Source organism: Mustela nivalis (assembly GCF_964662115.1).
Source record: "Mustela nivalis genome assembly, chromosome: 19".
Taxonomy (NCBI): Eukaryota; Metazoa; Chordata; class Mammalia; order Carnivora; family Mustelidae; genus Mustela; species Mustela nivalis.
In genome coordinates this window covers 8,175,924-8,195,459 of record NC_139038.1, presented here as the reverse complement: position 1 = coordinate 8,195,459, position 19,536 = coordinate 8,175,924, and the positions used below count along the sequence as shown (strand labels likewise).

Below are 19,536 nucleotides of genomic sequence, written 5' to 3'. Positions count from 1 at the left end.
AGTCATCTCTACGTGCCTTCGCAGGAGGTGGTGTTGCCTAGGAGACGAACAAGCTTTCCGCCATATTTTATAGGGGCAAAACTACTTCCGGTCTGAGTGGTTGTGTATTTTGTGGGACTCCCCGAAATGTATCACTTTAAAGAAGCGATGCTAGTGGTCTTTTGAGAAATGTCATTTTCCTTCGGTTCTTCTGAAGATGCCATCATCGCAAAGGCAACCCCTGGAGCTTCTCCCGGGGGCGGTAGAGATGATGGGCTGGACTACCGAAGAAAGTGGGCAGGCTTGAGTGGGCAATCCGAGAGGCCCCCCGGGACCCTCTGCCGAAAGCTCAACCCCCATTGCCCCTGGGGCCGCAGACTGCTGGACCTTCTCCCGCCTTGCCGACGGCTCCTCCGCTCGCCCAAGCTCCCCGCGCCCCCACCGCCGTGCTCTCCCAGCCTTCCGCCCCACGGCTCCGGGCTGGGCTGCGGCAAAGACCCGCCTCCGCATCCCGCCCGACCTGCAGGGGGTCACTTCCCCTCTCCGGGTTTCAGTTTCCTCGTGTGTCGGGAGGCACTGGGCCGGCCTGCCTCTCACCTCAGTCCTCGGCTCCGGATCGCCGGCCCGAGCCCCCGCCCCTCCCCCGCTCCGCGGCCGGGCGCCCCCTCTGCTGGTTCCGCGCCACCCGCGCGCTCACGCCCGGGTACAATCCTCCCCTTGTCCGCGGCGCCGGCTTCTCGAGTTTTCAGTAGCCTCGGGCTACGCCTTTTTTCCAGGGCGGCGCCCCAGCCCTGCTCCTCCTCGTGGCTGGCCGCACGGCAGCCCCGGTCCCTCTTCCCAGAGCCCCTCCCCGGAGTTGGGATCCGGGCGCACTGCCCCAGCGCCCTGCGAGCCGCTGTGCGGTCTCCGCCCGCTCCCACGCCATGGCCTCCTCCGGCCCGGGACTCCGGCTCCTGCCGGGGCTCCTGCTGCTGCTGCTGCTGCCGCCGCCTCCTGCAACCTCGGCCTCCGACCGTCCGCGGGGCAGCGACCCGGTCAACCCAGGTGAGAACCCCGGGAGCGCCGAGCCGAGCGGGTGCCGGGTTCGCGTGCCCGCCCGCGGCGCCGGGGAAGGGTCAAGACTGGGAGGGGGTGGCCGGCCTCTCCACGCCGTGCGCCCTGCACAGGGTGAACCACGCGGCCCCTCGCCCACTGCCCACCCTGGGCTGGGATTTCCAGTCTCGCCTGTGAACTGACACCGAATTCCTGGGTGTTACTCCCATCCAGCTCTCCACGGGGACCAAAGTTTCCCAGGTTGGGAAGAGTTTAAGAGGGAATCGGAAAAAAACAGGACAGGAGCAGCGTCGGAGGGAGGGCAAGGGGGTCTGCGGTGAGCGGAGCGCGTTGCGGGGGGCGGGGGGGGGTGAGCTGGGTGAGTGGGTCCCGAGCGCCAATTCCCGGCTGGTGACAGAGAAGCTGCTGGTGATCACGGTGGCCACAGCCGAGACGGAAGGATACCGGCGTTTCCTGCGGTCCGCGGAGTTCTTCAACTACACAGTGCGGGTGAGGAGAGGAAAGCCTGCTGGTCCCTAGGAGGGGAGGAGGGGCGGGAGGAGTGGGCTGAGGGCTGCATGCGGTGAGCCTGGTCAAGAGGGCCCCTCTGGCCGACTGAGCGCCTCCCTGGCTTGGCGGGTCTCCCCACCCCCCCACAGACCCTGGGCCTGGGAGAGGAGTGGCGAGGGGGTGATGTGGCCCGAACGGTTGGTGGAGGACAGAAGGTCAGGTGGCTCAAGAAGGAGATGGAGAAATACGCAGACCGGGAGGACATGGTCATCATGTTTGTGGACAGGTAGAGGGGCCGCTGACGGGGAGGCGAGGGGGGGGGCAAGCAGGCGGAGGGGGTAAGGAGCCGAGGTTCCCGTGGTTGCCCCGCTCACACCCAGTCTTCCTCACCCAGTTACGACGTGATTCTGGCTGGCAGCCCCTCGGAGCTGCTGAAGAAGTTTGTCCAGACCGGCAGCCGCCTGCTCTTCTCTGCGGAGGGCTTCTGCTGGCCCGAGTGGGGGCTGGCAGAGCAGTACCCTGAGGTGGGCACGGGGAAGCGCTTCCTCAACTCTGGTGGTGAGTGGCAGAGTGCCCAAGGCATGGGAGTGGGGGTACTAGGGCATGGAGCGTGGGGGGGGTGGGTGCTGGGGCCTGGAGCATTCCAGGGGCCCCCAGCCTAGAGAGGGAGTGGGGATGGGTCCCTGGGACTCTGAGAGTCTTGGGGTCAGCACCCGCCCACCCCTACAGGATTCATTGGCTTTGCCCCCACCATCCACCAAGTCGTCCGCCAGTGGAAGTACAAAGACGATGACGACGACCAGCTGTTCTATACACGACTCTACCTGGACCCGGGGCTCAGGGTAGGGAGGGATGGTGGAGAGCGGCCACCTGTGGCTCTGGGTGCAGCCTGAAGGGGAGATGAGGGGGCTAGGGCTTTAGGGAGGTTCTAGAAAGAGTGGGTAATGATGGCCCACCCCATTTCATCCCATCCAGGAGAAACTCAGCCTCAATCTGGATCATAAATCCCGGATCTTTCAGAACCTCAATGGGGCTTTAGGTGAGGAGAAAGGGCACCGCTTCTGTGATTTTATTTAATACCACAGCCCTACGAAAGGAGGACCTATGGTTACCACCCGTTACAGGGGAGGAAATTGCCTTTGTGAAGGTGACTTGCCCGGGTCACCCAGGGAGGAGGGTGGTGCTCCCCACGGTGGCCGGAGTCTGGTCAGTACCCTCAGGAGAGAGACAGTGGCTGCTCCCCCCACGCCCCTGGAGCCACAGTCCATCCTCTCTCTAGAGCAGCTGGGCTCCCCGCCCCCCCTCCATATTTAGTAGCATCTGTTGCTTGGCAGCTTTGAGAGGAAAAGAGTATAAAGCTGGGCTTTTCTTCCCCAGATGAGGTGGTTTTAAAGTTTGATCGGAACCGTGTGCGTATCCGGAATGTGGCCTATGACACACTTCCTGTCGTGGTCCATGGGAATGGTCCCACTAAGGTGCTCCAGTGGTTCATACCCTCAGCCCCCCACCTCTGCCCCAGTCAGACCTAGCCCCCACCCCTGCGTACCTCCAGCCCTTCCAAGCAGCCAGTCCTCCCCAGCCCCAGCGGCAGAGGTACTGGGAGAGGTTCTGAGCGTCCATCTCTCCCCTCCCTGCCCTGTCCCCTGTCCGTCCACCTGACCGTCCCCAGCTCCGCTGCTGGACCCCTTTGCTTCCTGCTCTCACTGCCTCTCCCAACAGCTCCAGCTGAATTACCTGGGAAACTATGTCCCTAACGGCTGGACCCCCCAGGGAGGCTGTGGGTTCTGCGGCCGGGACCGGAGGACACTCCCGGGGGGGCAGGTGAGGAGGGGTGCAGGGAGAGTGTGCTGAGGGCCGGGGCACAGGCCGGAGCTCCTGGGGACTCCCAGCCTGCCAGGGTGGTGGAGGACACACCGGTGTGGGGGCCCGGGCTCTCCTCTGAGCACCATCTTGTACCTTCTAGCCTCCCCCCCGGGTGCTTCTGGCTGTGTTTGTGGAACAACCTACCCCATTCCTGCCCCGCTTCCTGCAGCGGCTGCTGCTCCTGGACTATCCCCCGGACAGGATCACCCTCTTCCTGCATAACAACGTGAGACATCCCTGCAGGCGGCTTCTCCCTTGTGCGCCCTCCCAAGGGGCTTTGCCCCTGCCTGGACTGGAACTCCCGCCCACCCAGACTCCTTCCTGCACCCTTCCTGCTCACCACCTGCCCCCTCCTCTCCCTCAGACCCCATCTTCTCTGCCCTCTCTACCCCCCGCTTCTCCAGGAGGTGTACCATGAGCCCCACATCGCAGACTCCTGGCCCCAGCTCCAGGACCACTTCTCAGCTGTGAAGCTGGTGGGGCCAGAGGAGGCCCTGACGCCAGGCGAGGCCAGGGACATGGCCATGTGAGTGAGCACTGGGCGGGGAGCACGGGTGAGAGCCAAGGGGGTCTGCCAGCCACCGCACCCGCCCTTTCCCATTCACATGCTGTGCAGCCTGTGCTCAGCCTTCACGGGGGCACCTTCGCAACCAGGAGAACCTCGGGGTCCTGGGGAAGCATGCACACCACCCCCCTACACCAATAGGCCCAAGAGACAAGAGAGAATTGCTCTAATGAGCGGCAGTGCGGGGAGCCGAAGCCTCCCCCCATAGTCTTCCTTCTGTTCTCTTGCTGATGTTTCTACCCACTTTCTTCTTCCCCTCGTCAGCGGGTTTCTCCCACCCACCACACAGTCCTTCCTCCCCGCCCCCCCCCCCGCTTCCGTTTTACCCCTCTGCTCACCGACCCGGCCCCTCCAGGGACACTTGTCGGCAGGACCCGGAGTGCGAATTCTACTTCAGCCTGGATGCCGACGCCGTCCTCACCAACCAGCAGACCCTGCGCATCCTCATCGAAGAGAACAGGTCGCTTGCCCGGCTCAGCCAGAGGGTCCCCAGAGAGTCCCCAGGAAGTCCCTGTCCCCCCTCCGTCCTGGGACCCGGGGCTCACCTGTGCCCGGCCCTCCGCTCCGCCTGTCCGCAGGAAGGTGATAGCGCCCATGCTGTCCCGTCACGGGAAGCTGTGGTCCAACTTCTGGGGAGCTCTGAGCCCCGACGAATACTATGCGCGCTCGGAGGACTACGTAGAGCTGGTACAGCGGAAGCGAGTGTGAGTCCTGCCAAGGCCCCTCCCATCCATCGGGGCCCACACACCCCTGCGCACTCCCCCAGAGCCTCACCCATCGCAAAGGGCCCCAGCTTTGGGGCCGGCCTCACGAGGCAGCCGGCCTGAGGTGTTGTGACCGGGAAGCCGGTGGACCTTCCGGCTCGGAGAGTGGGGTGCCCCAAGGGAAGGGGCTCTGGGGTTGACCTGGGCAGCCTTGGGGAAGGGTCCCCCACCTCACTGACCCCCGTGTGGGTGCCTCCAGGGGCGTGTGGAATGTGCCCTATATATCCCAGGCATACGTGATCCGTGGTGAGACCCTGAGGACAGAGCTGCCCCAGAGGGAGGTGTTCTCGGGCAGCGACACTGACCCCGACATGGCCTTCTGTAAGAGCCTGCGGGACAAGGTGAGTGCGGCCTGCGTGCCCGAAGGCGGGGTGCTGGCCAGAAGCCACCGGTGTCTCCTCACACCCTCCCCCTGCCCCACTCCAGGGCATCTTCCTCCACCTGAGCAATCAGCACGAATTCGGCCGCCTCCTGGCCACTTCCCGGTACGACACCGACCATCTGCACCCTGACCTCTGGCAGATCTTCGACAACCCCCTGGTAAGTGCCAGCCGTCTTGCTCAGATCGCGGGACGTGCCCTTGGCTACAGGAGGGCACAGGCATGGGTGCACACACACGCTCACTCCCAGGTCCTGCTCCTGCCTGGGGAGAGGCCGTTGCGGTCATGGCCCTGGGGGTCCCTCGGTGGGACCACGGGGAGTGAAGTGGGCACACGTCAAGGTGCGCACCCCACCCCCTTCTCCCGCAGGACTGGAAGGAACAGTACATTCATGAGAACTACAGCCGGGCCCTCGAAGGGGAGGGACTTGTGGAGCAGGTGAGCCCCATGCAGGACCCCCGACTGCCCCGGTGGACACCGCCCTGAGTCCGCTGCTGCTGGGTGGATGCAAAGGCCAAGCAGAAAGGCCTTCGGCTCCCCACCCCGCCACTCATCAGAGCGATTCTCTCTTATCTGTTGGGCCTATTGGTGTTATGGGTGAAGTGACAGTTTTGTAAAGAAGGCCCACCTGGGGCTCTGGCATGCCCCCGCCATCTGCACCGGGTTCCCTGCCCCGGGTTCCCTGCGCCGCTCCTACCTTCTCCGGCCCCGCCTTTCCCCGCCCATCCCCGTGCTCTGATCCCCGTGCCCCCAGCTTCTCCCAACTCCTGGCTTCCCTTTCTGCTGCGGCTTTCGCCCCCCTGGGTTGGCTGCCTGTCTCCTCCCGAGAGGTCTGCAAGGGTCCCCCGCCCCCATTGTTCGTCCCCTGCCCGTCCTCAGCCGTGCCCAGACGTGTACTGGTTCCCGCTGCTGTCCGAGCAGATGTGCGACGAGCTGGTGGAGGAAATGGAGCACTACGGCCAGTGGTCAGGGGGCCGGCATGAGGTGAGAGGGGCCGGGGCAGGGGAGGGGCGGGTGCCCGGAGAAGGGGACCCCGGGGGAGGGGAGGAGAGGTGGGGGGGACCCACAGGGGGCACAACTGCGTGCCTGTGTGCATGCATTCGTTTAGGAACTCCTTACCCAGGGCTGGCAGGTCCCAGACGCTGGCCACTGACCTAGGGGGTGTGACACGTTGAGCCACACTTGGTCATGCCCTGCCCTCATGCGCTTCAGCTTCTAGTGTCCGTCACAGTCTCAGCTCCTGAAGGCTGTGACGGGCAGCGAAGACACTGCAGGAGTCACCGGAGGGGCCCTTGGCCCAGACGTGGGGGGACCGAGGGGCTTCACGGAAGAGGTGACATCTTCAGGGCCAGTAGGGGTGGTCAGGCTAAATGGTCAAGGCTCCCAGACGCAGGTCACGCAAGCTTTCAGGGCTGAGAGCGAGAGGAGGGGGGAGGCTGGCGTGGCCCTGTCGGGGCTCAGTGCCCGCCGCCCGCAGGACTCGAGGCTGGCCGGAGGTTACGAGAACGTGCCCACCGTAGACATCCACATGAAGCAGGTGGGCTATGAGGACGAGTGGCTACAGCTGCTGAGGACGTACGTGGGACCCATGACAGAGAGCCTGTTCCCAGGTTACCACACCAAGGTGGGCCGCTGCCCCTGCCGACCCCACGTCCACCCTCCCACACAGCCCGGTCCTTGCTGGAAGTCTCCACACGGCGCCCCTTCAGCCCCTGTAGCACCCGGAGCCCCGTGGGAAGGGGTCCCACCAGTTAGCAGTGAGACCCCTGCGGCCCTACCCCTGCCGCCCTCCTCGGAAGGCCCCCAGGACCTCGCGGCCATCCTTCCGGTGTCCTCTCTCGTGTCCCCACAGACCCGGGCGGTGATGAACTTCGTGGTCCGCTACCGGCCGGACGAGCAGCCCTCTCTGCGGCCCCATCACGACTCGTCCACCTTCACCCTCAACGTGGCCCTCAACCACAAGGGCCTGGATTATGAGGTGAGCCCCTAGCGCCCGCCCGCGTCAGGACACCAGCAGGGCTCCTCCACACACGTGCACGTGCACGCGCTCACGTGAGCCCCGGGGACCTTGCTGGCCTGCCCCCCACCCCCGAGGACCCCTACCCCCCCTTCTGTCACCCGCCCTGCCCCGCGGCCTGCCCCCTTCCCATGTCCAGTTCCTTCGCAGGTGCCATCTCCTGGGACTCTTCCGGTCTGTGTGCCTGTCCCTCCTGTGCCTCCCTTGTGTGCCAACCCTCCAAGCCCCCGTGCCTGCCTCTCACCCCCCCCCCCCGCTGTGGCGGCCTGACCCCCGGCACCCTGTCTGCTCACTGTCCACCTCCAATCTCCTGTCCTTTTGCAGGGAGGTGGCTGTCGCTTCCTGCGTTATGACTGCATAGTCTCATCCCCGCGGAAGGGCTGGGGGCTCCTGCACCCCGGCCGCCTCACCCACTACCACGAGGGGCTGCCCACGACTCGGGGCACCCGCTATATCATGGTGTCCTTTGTCGACCCCTGACATTCAACCACTCTGCCACACTCTCCCTACCATTGTGCCTTTCCGCACGTGCGCGCCCCCCCCCACCACAGCCTTGGAGCGGGGGTTGTGTCTGGCGCCTCCCTTCCTGAGTGGATGCTGGGTGTGCCTGGGACTGAATGTGCCCCCTCCCCCCAACACACAGCCCTCTCAGGAAGCTCCTGGGAGCCCCCTTGCCCCACCCCTCATTCCCCAAACGTTCATGGGGAGAAGACTTCTGGGGGCTCCCCATACAATAAATTATTGTTTCTCAGCCTCCCTCCCAATAAAGGAGGATTTGTAACTCTTGAGTCCGTGTCTGTCTTTCCCCTCGCTACTGACCCCGAATCCTTCCTGCCCCCAGAGCAGAGGGGAGACCTGGAGTTAGTTACTCCAAAGAAAAAGAACAGAGAGGAAAAAAGGAGGCAGAAGCAGATTGTGGAGCAGTGTGAGAACCTAGAAGCTTCCCGGGATGCCATCTCTAACTCCCCTGTGTTGCCTGGGGCTGAGAAGGCTGAGAAGGGCCAGGCCCAAAGACCTCAGCACCACCCCCACCACCCCTGCAACCTCTTCTCTAAAGCTCTTGAGCTTCGTCACTTGAGGGCATTTTCTTCCTTGAGTGAAGTGTGGGGGTGGGAGATCCCCAGGGCTGGGCTTTGGGGACAATGCCAAGGCAAGCATGCGTTTCAAGGGAAGACACAGGAGGCTTATGGGACCCAAGCTTTTGGGTAGGAAAGATCAGAAAAAGGGAAGGCTTGGAAGATCATCCCAAGAAAGCTTCCTGGAAGAGGGGAATGGGAAGTAGCCTTCAAAAGAGGCGAGACCTCCTGAGAGCTTATGTCTTCCAGCCTCTGGGGGGCACCCCATCAAGCCCTTGCCAAGCAAGCAAGACCCCTGGAGAAGCCCTACGGACCGCCTTTTGAAAACCAAATATTTGCGGGTCCTTGGGCATTTCTAGCCTCGAACACCTTACCTGCCACCCAGCCCTTCCTTCCTATTGCCTGGACTCCCAGGAAAACCTCCCCGGTGAAACCGGCCTTCCTGACAGGTAGGGCCAGTCCCCCTGCCGAGCGGACTGATCATCTCTCTGGCCAGACTTTTTAGTGTGTCTCACCCGGTCTCCCTGTGGATGGAAGTGGGTTGAGCAGGGACAGGAGAAAATACCTCCAGGCGGGGAGTGGGGGGGGGGGGGCACAAGCAGGGGACAGGGCAGAAAGGGTGTGCCAGTTTGAACAATGGCTTGCTCAACGTGTGTCCTATGACCCACAAGTGACATTTCCCCACCTGGAGAGGGAACCGAGACGGTGCCAGTTCCACAGCCCTGGCCAGTGTTGGGGAGGACCCTGGCCATGTGAGGACTGGTCCCCGCCCACATGGAGAGTGTGCTCTTTTGGGCTGGCCCATCACTGGCCCTTTCCAAAAAGCCCTTCTTTCTGGAATGTCTCCCACAGAGTCCTTAGGGGCTGGACTGTGGCAACTAAAGGGGTGTCTAGATGCTCTCAGTCATGTGAGGAGCCCTGCCATTCATGGCACACACCACCTAGATGATACCCCACTTTCCCAGACCTCTGCCAGCAAGCTCCTCAAAGGCCCCCCCCCACCCCCCGACCCCCCGCAGAGGCCCAAGGTCCTGTCCACATACCCTGGCTCTCAGGTTCCTGGCCACACCCCTGGGCATTTCTGTTTGGTCCCATTGGTCACAACTCTGTGAGCTCAGTAGTGGTTAACCCTTTCTTGCCAGGGCTCACGAGGGTGCAAAGTTCAGGCCAGCAAGCAGGGGTGGACACAGGAGCTGAACCAGGGCCAAGGGTCAGGGCCAGTGTGCTGGACCACAAGGAGTGTACTTAAGAACCCCCCCCCCCCAAAAGAACTCATAGTGGCCCCTATGGGATGTCCCTCCACAGTATGCCGGCCCCCTCCAGCCACCTCCTCTGGGCTCCTTGACTGGTTGCTGTCCTTCAACAGGTCTTCTCCTTCTTGGGGCTCAGTGAGGCTTAGCACCTTGCACTCTGCTTCCCTCTTACCAGGAGGGAAGCAGGACAGGGCTCTCCGGAGCCCAATGAAGGAATGGGAAGGAATTAGCCTGGGCGGGAGGGCCTGAAACCATGGAACAGGGATGCGGGGGCAGAGGCGGGTAACTGGGAACGAAATGCCTGGGCCCTGAGTAACCCCCACTTCATCCTCCAGCCCAGGTGTGCCTGGCCCTGTCGCCCCTTGCTCTTCTAAGCCAAGCCTGGATCCTAGCTGTCCTCTACCTGGTCTGGCTCTAGAGACAGGGACAAACCATGGGCAGGAGGCCACCCCTCTCCCTGGGGCCATAGCTGGGCCATTTGGAGACATTTCTGAGATTACTTCCCTGTGTCAGTGAGGCCATCCAAGAATGGTGTGCTGTGGGGGGAGGAGAGGAGACCGGGGGTCGTGGGGTGGTGGTGGTGGGGGGAAGGCTTTGGAATAGGCTCTTCTCTGGTTACCACCTCTGCCCCCAGAGTCTAATCTGGCCAGAGTGGGGGCCCCAGCTGGTTAAAACCCCAGAACTGATCCCTCTCGCAACTTTCTCTTTGGCTTCCACTCCCAGGGGGCCCGGGTCCTTTACCAGGGCGTTCAGCAACATCCGCAGGGAGGCCACCGGCTTCTCCAGCCTGCCCCCCCACCCCCGACCCCGCCTCCCGCCACACCTCCTCATGCTGCCTCGTCGGTTCCGCCTCCCCCTCTTCCCCTGCAGTGATGAGAAGAGGGGAGATTCCCCCAGTCCCTGCTGTGTCACCCCCCCCCCTCTCTGGTCCCCTCTCTACCTGCACGGTGCCCTCCTCCCTCTTTTCTCAAAGACCCAGGCATCCGGGCCCTTGTCCCTTTCCCCAGGTTTGGAGTCCTAAGACAAGGCCGGCGCAGCCTATCTGTTGTCCCAGCTTGGGGGCGGCCAGGTGACGGTCCTCGCTGTGGGAGGTGCCCTGGAAGCGCTGGAGGCAAAACCCAGCGAGCCGATTTGCAGATCCGGAATCTGAAAGGGCTTTGTCGAATTGGCCCTGGAACACGGGTGAGGATGCCGCAGTGGCCCGGCGGGACGCTCGCGGGCTACCCTCGAGGGCAGGCCTGGTGCCTGTCCTCTCTTTCGGGGACGACGAGTGCTTCCAGCAGTTCCCGAACCCTCCGGGATCGTGGCTGCGGAGCGCGCAGGAGGCGCCGGGCGGTGAAGGTCCCTGGCTGCTGGCTACGCCTTGGCCACGCCGGCCTCGCCCTCTTTGGCAACCGCCCAGGGCCTGAACGGCTGGGCAGGAAGGGCGCCGGCTGGGGATCCCAACCACCGCCCCTCCGGCGTCCCGTTCTGCCCGCCGGGGGTGGGGGGCGGATCCCGGTGCAGCGAAGCGCGCGGCCCAGCGGGGCGCAGGTGGACGCTGCACGAGCTCGACGTGGAGCGGCTCCCGCAGGGGCTCGAAGCGCACGAGGCGCGCTCCGGCATCGCGGCCCACCCGCACCCCCTCCTCACCTAGGCGCGCGGCCCGACCCTCGACCCCAGCGGTGCTCGCCTCGGCTGCGTGCGGGCAGGGAAATTAAACGTGGGAACAGAACTGCGGTGTGTGCGTGTTTGTACGCGGCCATGCCTCCGGGTGATCTTGACCACCCGGCAGCGGGGGCCTGCCCGGTCGCCCTGGAGATCCCACAGTCTCAGCCGGGCTTCTTGCCCAGGCCAGCGGCTGGGACCCGGTGGATGGGCTTTCCGACTTCTTCGGAGCCTCCTCCTCCTCCCCACATCAGTCCGGGAACCGCCTATGCATTCCCTGCAACCTCCCAGCTCCGCCCAGGGGCCAGGGGCCAGCCCAAACCGACTAACACTGTCAGTTCAAAGATCATTCTGGAGGCTTCTTGCGCTCCGGATCCAGGGATCTCCCTCTTCACACACACGCAACAGACCCGCAGCACCGGGAGGCCCCGAGGGTTTGGTCCCTCCGGCAAGAAAGACTTCCTGCAGCGCCCAAACCTTCCTCGTTTGTGCTCGGGGGTCCTAGAGCCCCCGTTGGCAGAGGCAGCGACTGCGACAGGCATCTGCACAGACCAGCCGTGGCCCCACCATGAAGTCCGAGCAGAAACAGTGGCTAGAAGTAGTGGGCGCCTACCAATACGTGCTCACTTTCCTCTTCATGGGTGAGAGGCTGGTGCTCTGGGGTCCCCAAGGGGAGGAGGGGCATCAGGGAGAAAGCCTGGGGCTCCACTCGCTTGTGCACTGGAGGACAAAGGAAGAAGGAGGCGGCCAGAGGTCAGGGCCATGGCTGGAGGCACACCTGCCATCTGTGAGGGGTAGGAGAGAGCAGGTGGCATGGAATGATTCTTCAAAAGCTAAAGCACTCATCTTTCTCATCTTTCCCCCAGGCCCTTTCTTCTCTCTTCTCATTTTCTTCCTCCTCTTCACGTCCTTCTGGTGGGTCTCTGTTCTGTACCTGGTGTGGCTCTGCCTGGACTGGGACACACCCAAGCAAGGTAAGCGCTGCAGGACCTGTGCCCAGGAAGCAAAGACAGTGGCAGGGGGCCGTCCAGGGGTTCCTGCCACGCATCTCTCTGCCCCAAGGTGGAAGGCGCTTTGAGTGGATAAGGAACTCGGCCATGTGGAGACATGTCAGGGATTATTATCCTGTCAAGGTACCGGGTCATCCACTCTCTTCCTCGTCCCTCTCCCAATCCCCCACACTTACTCACCCCTGCCTGTGCACCCTGGGCTCCCTAACCTCAGACGGGGTGGGCGGTGCAGAGTGGCGTTGCACAGTAGGCTCTCTGTGCTGCCCACCGCATTCGAGGACCTTGGACTCTGAAGTCGGGCAGGGCGGAGGGCAGCTCTTTTCAGCCGGTGTCCCTCCTCCATACCTGTTTCCCTGCATCCCCTCACTACCACCCCCGCCCTGAAGCTGGTGAAAACCGCAGAGTTGCCCCCCGACCGCAACTATGTGCTGAGTGTCCACCCACACGGGATCATGTGCGTGGGAGCCTTCTGCAATTTCTCCACCGACGTCACCGGCTTCTCCAAGAAGTTCCCCGGGATTCAGACCTCAATGACAGGGCTGGGCGTCCTCTTCCACCTTCCCGTCTATCGTGAATACCTCATGTCCTATGGTGAGCCTGGAGCTGAGCAGGAGGAGGCAGCCATTCCCTCCCAACCCCCACTCCCACCCCCACCCCCGCCCCCACCCCCCCCACTGCCTCCCAGGCACCCAGTGCAGGGACCCAGCCTGAACATTGGCCTGCTTCACAGCGGGCATCAGTGAAGAGCTCCAGAGCAAATGACCCTCATCCTTGCAAGGAAAGGCACTCTAGGTCACACTGACATGGGCACGGGGATGGCAGGTTTGGAGGGAATGGGGTGTGAGGCTCACTAAAGGGCAGCTGAGGGCCAGGCAGCCTGGGAGGGGGTGGTGACGGCTCCCCACCTCCTCTCCTGTGCAGGACTGCGTCCTGTGAGCCGGCAGAGCCTGGACTTTATCCTGTCACAGCCCCAGCGTGGGCAGGCTGTCATCATTATGGTTGGGGGCGCCCAGGAGTCCCTGTATGCCGTCCCGGGGAAGCACTGCCTCATTCTCCGCAATCGCAAAGGCTTTGTGCGCCTGGCACTGAGGCACGGGTGAGTGGGGTACAGGCGCCCAGCCCGGGGCTGCTGCTGGAGGTCAGAACTTGACATTGTGTCTGGGGGTCCACACTCTTTTGTCCCCACCCATCCTGGTCCCTGTAGTTGGGCCTCTGTGTCCCCAGAGCCCATTCTGTGCCCTCTGGTACGCATCAACACTTGGGCACTTTCTCTGTGCCAAGCACCATGCCCACTTCTGCCAGGCTTCTGGCAGCAGAGACAGTGGCAGGGGGCCGTCCGAAGGAGTCAGGAGCAGGGGGAGTGTGGGGGGCTTGGTTGGTTGCGTGACTGCCTTTGGCTCAGATCGTGGTCCCGCATTGGGCTCCCTGCTTGATGGAGGGGGGAGGGGGGTCTGCTTCTCCCTCTGACCCTCCGCCTCCTGGGCGCGCTGGCTCTCATTCTCTCTCTCTCAAATAAATAAATAAAATCTAAAAGAGAGAGAGAGAGAGGCAGGATCATAGCACAAGTAGTAGGACCTTGTGCTCCAAAATCCCGAGTTCAAAGCCCTTTCTGACACTGCCTCCAAGGCAAGACCCTGGACATGTATCTCTGCCCGTGGGATAGGACTAACACTACTGTGCTAGGAGTTGTAGGAGTTGCTGTAGTTGCAAAGGCTCAAGGACAAAATGTATACAGTTGACCCTTAAACAACATGGGTTTGAACAGCACCAGTCCCTTATACATGGATTTTTTTTTTTACAATACTGTACAGTACTGTAAATGTATTTTCTCTTCCTGATGATTTTCATTTTTTAGAGATTTGATGCATTTATTTGAGAGAGAGAGAGAGGCATGAGGGAGGGGAGCAGAGGGAGGGGCAGAGACCCTCAAACAGATACCACCCTGACTGCAGAATCCAACTTGGGTTTCAGTTCCAAGACCCCGAGATCATGACCTAAGCCAAAACCGAGGGTTAGCCGCTCAGCCAACTGAGCCCCCCCGCCCCGGCACTCCCTGATGATTTTTTTTAAGATTGTATTTATTTGAAGGCGGGGGGGTGGGGGTGGGTAAGAGTATGAGCTGGGGGAGGGGCAGAGGGAGAGAGAATCGTAAGCAGACTCCCTGCTGAGTGCAGAGCTGGACCTGGGATTCGATCTCAGGACCCTAGGATCATGACCTGAGCCCAGTGCAGACGCCTCACTGACTGAGCCACCCAGAGGCCCCCCAGCTTACTTTAGTATAAGAATACAGTATATAGTACATACACAAATTATGTCTTAATTGACTATTTATGTTATTGGACATGCTATAGGGGTTAAGTTTGGGGGGAGTATTAAGTTGTATGGGGATTTTGGGGGTGGGGGTCAGTGCCCCTTACCCCATGTTGTTCAAGGGTCAACATAGGAAGGCCCAGTACACACTCATTTCTCAAGAACCATGAGTCCCTTCTCTGCAGATCTTGGTCATCTGCTTGAAATGGCCTTGGCCACTGGAATCCAGAGGTGTGGAGAGGGACTTGTGATTCCCTCCAAAAGCCGCGGGCCTGACCACCCTCCTCTCTCTCTCTCTCTCTTTGTCCCTTCCCAGGGCCTCCCTGGTACCTGTGTACTCCTTTGGGGAGAATGACATCTTCAAATTTAAGGCCTTTGCCACAAATTCGTGGCAGTATCTGTGTCAGATCACCTTTAAGAGGATCATGGGCTTTTCTCCTTGCATCTTCTGGGGTCAGGGGCTCTTCTCAGCCAACTCCTGGGGCCTGCTCCCCTTCGCCAGGCCCATCACCACTGTGGGTGAGTACCCCTCTCCGGGCAAGAAAACTGCTGTCTGCTGCGCGGGCAGCAGGACCTCCCCCACCCCCGACCTCTGTCTCCCCTCTCCCTGCAGTGGGCCGCCCCATCCCAGTGCCCCAGCGCCTGGACCCCACCGAGGAGGAAGTGGACCATTATCACATGCTTTTTATGGAGGCTCTGGAGCAACTCTTTGAGGACCACAAGGAAAGCTGCGGGGTCCCCGCTTCTACTCACCTCACCTTCATCTAGCACTTGCTGCTCCCCCCAGCCCTGAGCCCCTCCCCCCAGGGCACTGAGAGCTATACCTACTGCCTCTCTGTACTGCTCCAATAAAAGCTCCTTCTCTCCCACCATGATGTTGTAGAATCGGATGCCTACAGAGCTCGCCCTCCAGCTCTGGGGGGTTGAGCAGGTCCGGGAATGAACCGCCTTCATCCTCCAGGACTGTGGGGATCGGAACCCTGAATTCTCCTCCCAACAAGCCTTAATCCGGCTGCACCACCTGTTTCCTTTGCGGAGCCCTTTCTCCCTCTGGGAATGAAGGCCTCTGCTTCCCCGAGAGCTGAAGGGCCTCAGGACTGAGTTGCGGAGGGCGGCTCTAGGGAGGAGTCGGCTTTGCGGGGGGGGTGAGCTGGAGAAGACAGGACGGAGGGTGGAACAGCCAGCCCGAGCGAAAGCTGAGTTTCGTGAAGGGTTCCTGGCCGTATGGGGAACGCCGTGATCTCTGATGGGAGAACTGAGGATGCTGGTCCGTACTACACCCCTGTCTGTCCGTTATGTTTCCCTGTGGGTGGGCAGTGAATGAAACAGGAAACTGTTTGACCAGCATCACATCAGCTCCTTGCCCAGCGTCACGTCCACATGAGCCCATCCGCTCAGAAAGCGCAGGACTCTTGTGATGATCGAAGAATTAAAATATAAGGGCTCAGAACGGAGATTGGCAAACTACCATCACCCTTATCACAGACACGTCGTCAGTCCCGGGGGGGGGGGGTGGTAAGACCGCCCCGTCTAAGGGTCCTCGCGTGGTCACAGTGTTCCCTGACTACATCTGCCCCCTTTGCTGCCTGGCTCTGCGTCTGTATCCCAGACTTCAGAAGAACTTGCTGGAATGTAATCGGAATGCACCTACACTAGTCTCCCACTGTCCTATAAAATACATTCATTCAGTGGAAGAATTTTTTTCTTGTTCCTGGAGGAAAATCTGAGTGGCCTTGTGGCTTATCTGGGTCATTCTGGGAGGGGAGGGGGGTAAGTTCTTCATTCACCTTTAGTTGGTACACAGACCTATAGCTTGAGAAGTAATCAACCCTTGGATCTCCGTCCGAGGGCGGGACTCCTCCATCTCCAGGCTGCCTTCCTAAACAGCAGGGGCAGCTAGGGACGGTGGAAATGGGGTGGGGTTGCCCTTTTTCCTCCTCCTCTCCCCCTCCCTAGGGTCCCCCTCCCTTGCTAGACACTGTTACTGACCCCTTGGGATGGAGGGTAGGGGCAGAGGAGGGGAAGGAGGATCCCCGACATTTTTTTAAAAAAAGATTTTATTTATTTATTTGACAGAGAGAAATCACAAGTAGATGGAGAGGCAGGCAGAGAGAGAGAGAGGGAAGCAGGCTCCCTGCTGAGCAGAGAGCCCGATACGGGACTCGATCCCAGGACCCTGAGATCACGACCTGAGCCGAAGGCAGCGGCTTAACCCACTGAGCCACCCAGGCGCCCCGATCCCCGACATTTTAGCCAACACTGTCCTAAGATAGCTTCATGTTCTCTGGGCCTCCAGACCTTCCAAGCTGATTCCTTGTCCTCAGGGGGGCTCTCCTAGATTTTCTGGAGTATTCCCTTTTAGCTTTCTCTGCCTCTTCGTCTGTCCTTGGTTTTCTGCTCATGCACTTGACACAGGATTTCTCCTTAGGAATCCCACTGCTCTTCTAGGCTGAGAGGTTGAGAGAGGGATGGAAACTAAACAGTTGGAGGCTGGAACACGCTTAGCCTGGAGACCATCAGAATACAGGTTCAATGCAGCCACTTGTCCTTCCTGGATGGGAACATGCGGTCAGCCACCGTCTGGCTGTTGGACTCCTCTGGTGGACATACTCCGAGAACGCTGGGGTAGGCGGCACTCTGAGTTTTGCAACCTTTGTCACTGATCTTGTGGAGGGAAGCCTGGTCCTCCGGGGGTGGGGCGGGGGTAGGGCTTACAGAGCTCTGAAGTCCTTCCTTGACACCTCTCTCCTTGGTGTCCAAGTTCTGATCCTTGTCATGGATATTGGGGACTCAAGGGTCACTTCTCGATCACTGGCTTAGAAAATGTGGTCTTGCTTGTTGCGTGGGGTTTAAGGATCGCATCACGTGTTTTTCTCTGGATTCTTCCCCTGAGGGACAAAGGCACCATCTTCTAGTGAGAACTGGCCACCAACGGCGGGGGGTATGGCGATTGGATCGCTGTGGGCCTTCCTCCAAAAAGCCCCCTGCCCTTCTCCTCTGTGAGTGGTAGATGCCTGTCTCTGGGGAGGGGAGTTTGGGCTGGGTGGTTGGTGAGGAATGGGAATTTGGGGGACTGGAGGAGAGGAAGGCAGGGACTTACTCCCCATCACTCATTACTCCTATCTGAAATCCAAGACCAGTAAGTCAGGAGAGGGGAGGGGTTAGCCTGAGGCTGGAGAGAAACAGAAGCCAGCAAGCAGTTAGGACTGGGTTGGCCCTAGAGGCAGACATATGGTCAGGAGAAACAAAGTCTTCCCAGGACTCATAAATCTAATTGGGCAAGCTTCTCAGGGAAGTAGTCATGTCTCATCTTGGTGGAGAGACAGACAGCTGAGAGGGAACATTATCCTTCATGTGGAAACATCTGGGTGGGTTAGACACAAACCAGAAAGGTACAGGAAGGTCAAGATCAGGCTTCTGTCTCTGGGAGAGAGACTCGGCTCCCGTACCCATAGTTGTGTGTTAGGGATGGGGTTGAGCAAACAGAATGTGTCCTCAGTGCCGAGAGATGTGGCAAGACTTGCAGGGCAGGGGCGTCGCCTGGGTGGCTCAGCGGGTTGGGCCTCTGCCTTCGGCTCAGGTCATAGTCTCAGGGTCCTGGGATCGAGCCCCACATCAGGCTCCCCGCTCAGCAGGAAGCCTGCTTCTCCCTCACCCACGCCCCTGCTTGTGTTCCCTCTCTCACTGTGTCACTCTCTGTCAAATAAACAAATAAAAATCTTCAAGGGAAAAAAGGAGAGAAAAGAAAATGACACGCCTGGACAATGACAAGTGTCCCTGGCTGGACTGAGACTCCAGGTGAGACAATCAAAGGGCCTTGTGCGACATCAGTCCCCTGCTTCCCAGAGGCTGCTGTCACATGGGCTCTAACCTGGACCTAAATCTCCCCAGCGCAACTGTCACCTTGGCCAACGGGCTTAGTTCAGCTGAGGCCACTCAGGCCCAGACCATGATCAAAGCCGGAGGCCCTGACAGGAATCAAGATTCTAGAGAGATTATGCTTGAGCTTCAGAGCACAAGGCCTGTCCCTTCCTGTTCTGGCCTGCACGTCCTGGGTCCTCACAGAGAAAGATGCCACACTGCTGGCAGGGTGACAATAGTCACTGACTGGAAACAGAAATAGCACAGAGTTGGAAGGCAGGTAGTTCAAGGGAACGCTTGAGTCTGAACTTGAATTTGAGGACCCAACGTGGTCCAAGGGCCATCCCTGAACCACAGGGGTCCAGCTCTCACAGTCACTGGTCATGACCTTGGTCAAAGCACACAAGCCTCAGCTTCCCCTGGTAACACAGGACTACCTACTTCCAAGTTGTGAGGTTTTAAAACTCCTAATTGAAATACAACACAGACAAGCGCACAAATCACAAGGGTATGGCTCAGATTCTCATCAACCGAACATACACAGGGTTTCTCTGCGACGGACGTGAGATGATGCCGTCCAAGTTCACGGGACAGCCGCACCGATGTCTCTGTGCTGTGGTTGAGGCAAACAGTCCACCCACTGGTGACCCAGCCTTTTTTCTTCACCCTTGGCTTTCTCTCGTTTGGGTGGGTGCCTCCTCAGCCACAGTGGAGCTGGGAGGAAACATCTGGAAGCCTTTGCGGAGAAAGAAGGGGGAGGTGGCACTGAGGAGGGCCGCGGCAGGGAGAAGCCTTCACGGTGTAGCAGAGTCTACCCAGCAGCCCAGGGGAGGTCCGGGCATAACCACGGCTGGTCTGGAAGTTCCAGACCCAGACAGGGAGAATCTTGCTAGGGTCTGACCCGAGCCCCACGGCTAGTCCTGTCTCCATTCCCCTGTCACCAAGGCCAACCCCAGTATGCTTTGGGGATCTGGCAGTCACCTCCCATAGATGAGCTCTCCTCCAGCCCGACTGCTGGTTCTTCCACCTGAGCTCCAGCCCCTGTGGTCCTCCCCACCTGCTTGTGGAAAGGGCAAGCTCTGTAGGGGCTCTGTGTACCCGGGGAGCCCTAGGTCCTGAGCCGCCTGCCATCCCCAGGGTTCCTGGGGCCGATGCTGGACATGCCAGAATGGTCCTCACCTCCTGCTTCTCCCCACACCTTCCAGAACCCCACTCAAGACCCCTGGCCTCTTCAGTTTTCCTGCTGAACGGTTTTCAGCTTCTCCTCTC

At 60.6% G+C, this 19,536-nt stretch overlaps 2 protein-coding genes and 1 pseudogene across 4 annotated transcripts; all 3 read left to right on the top strand.

Moving 5' to 3' along the window:
- Positions 1-77: 77 nt before the first annotated feature.
- Positions 78-7,891, top strand: PLOD3 (procollagen-lysine,2-oxoglutarate 5-dioxygenase 3). 2 transcript variants are annotated; one of them, XM_082712819.1, is made up of 19 exons: positions 78-1,023; positions 1,246-1,521; positions 1,671-1,807; positions 1,916-2,079; positions 2,251-2,363; positions 2,497-2,560; positions 2,899-2,996; positions 3,241-3,342; positions 3,485-3,610; positions 3,789-3,910; positions 4,305-4,409; positions 4,528-4,653; positions 4,913-5,054; positions 5,140-5,253; positions 5,463-5,531; positions 5,973-6,077; positions 6,571-6,717; positions 6,946-7,071; positions 7,435-7,891. In XM_082712819.1, the coding sequence occupies exons 1-19, from the start codon at positions 169-171 to the stop codon at positions 7,588-7,590; spliced, it is 3,147 nt and encodes a 1,048-aa protein (XP_082568945.1). In that variant the 5' UTR covers positions 78-168; the 3' UTR covers positions 7,591-7,891. The 2 variants fall into 2 exon arrangements, with proteins under 2 accessions (XP_082568945.1, XP_082568946.1); XM_082712820.1 differs by having other exon boundaries at positions 102-1,023; positions 1,430-1,521.
- Positions 7,892-8,960: 1,069 nt separating this feature from the next.
- LOC309854241 (2-acylglycerol O-acyltransferase 2-A-like) lies at positions 8,961-11,037 on the top strand (annotated as a pseudogene). The gene is made up of 4 exons: positions 8,961-8,967; positions 9,775-9,883; positions 10,462-10,621; positions 10,671-11,037. The product of its transcript is annotated as a 2-acylglycerol O-acyltransferase 2-A-like (transcript).
- Positions 11,038-11,414: 377 nt separating this feature from the next.
- Positions 11,415-15,271, top strand: MOGAT3 (monoacylglycerol O-acyltransferase 3). Its single transcript, XM_082712919.1, has 7 exons — positions 11,415-11,727; positions 11,953-12,060; positions 12,149-12,219; positions 12,483-12,687; positions 13,018-13,192; positions 14,723-14,925; positions 15,020-15,271. Exons 1-7 carry the CDS (start codon positions 11,655-11,657, stop codon positions 15,172-15,174), a joined length of 990 nt encoding a protein of 329 aa, XP_082569045.1. The 5' UTR covers positions 11,415-11,654; the 3' UTR covers positions 15,175-15,271.
- The last annotated feature ends 4,265 nt before the right edge of the window (positions 15,272-19,536 follow it).

Bases quoted from the DNA above. Each gene is read 5' to 3' on its own strand.
- MOGAT3 (XM_082712919.1), top strand. From the start codon at position 11,655: ATGAAGTCCGAGCAGAAACAGTGGCTAGAAGTAGTGGGCGCCTACCAA. The intron at 11,728-11,952 runs GTGAGAGGCTGG...TCTTTCCCCCAG, and splicing joins GCTCACTTTCCTCTTCATGG to GCCCTTTCTTCTCTCTTCTC. The intron at 12,688-13,017 runs GTGAGCCTGGAG...TCTCCTGTGCAG, and splicing joins TGAATACCTCATGTCCTATG to GACTGCGTCCTGTGAGCCGG.
- PLOD3 (XM_082712819.1), top strand. From the start codon at position 169: ATGTCATTTTCCTTCGGTTCTTCTGAAGATGCCATCATCGCAAAGGCA. The intron at 4,410-4,527 runs GTCGCTTGCCCG...GCCTGTCCGCAG, and splicing joins ATCCTCATCGAAGAGAACAG to GAAGGTGATAGCGCCCATGC. The intron at 5,055-5,139 runs GTGAGTGCGGCC...GCCCCACTCCAG, and splicing joins GTAAGAGCCTGCGGGACAAG to GGCATCTTCCTCCACCTGAG.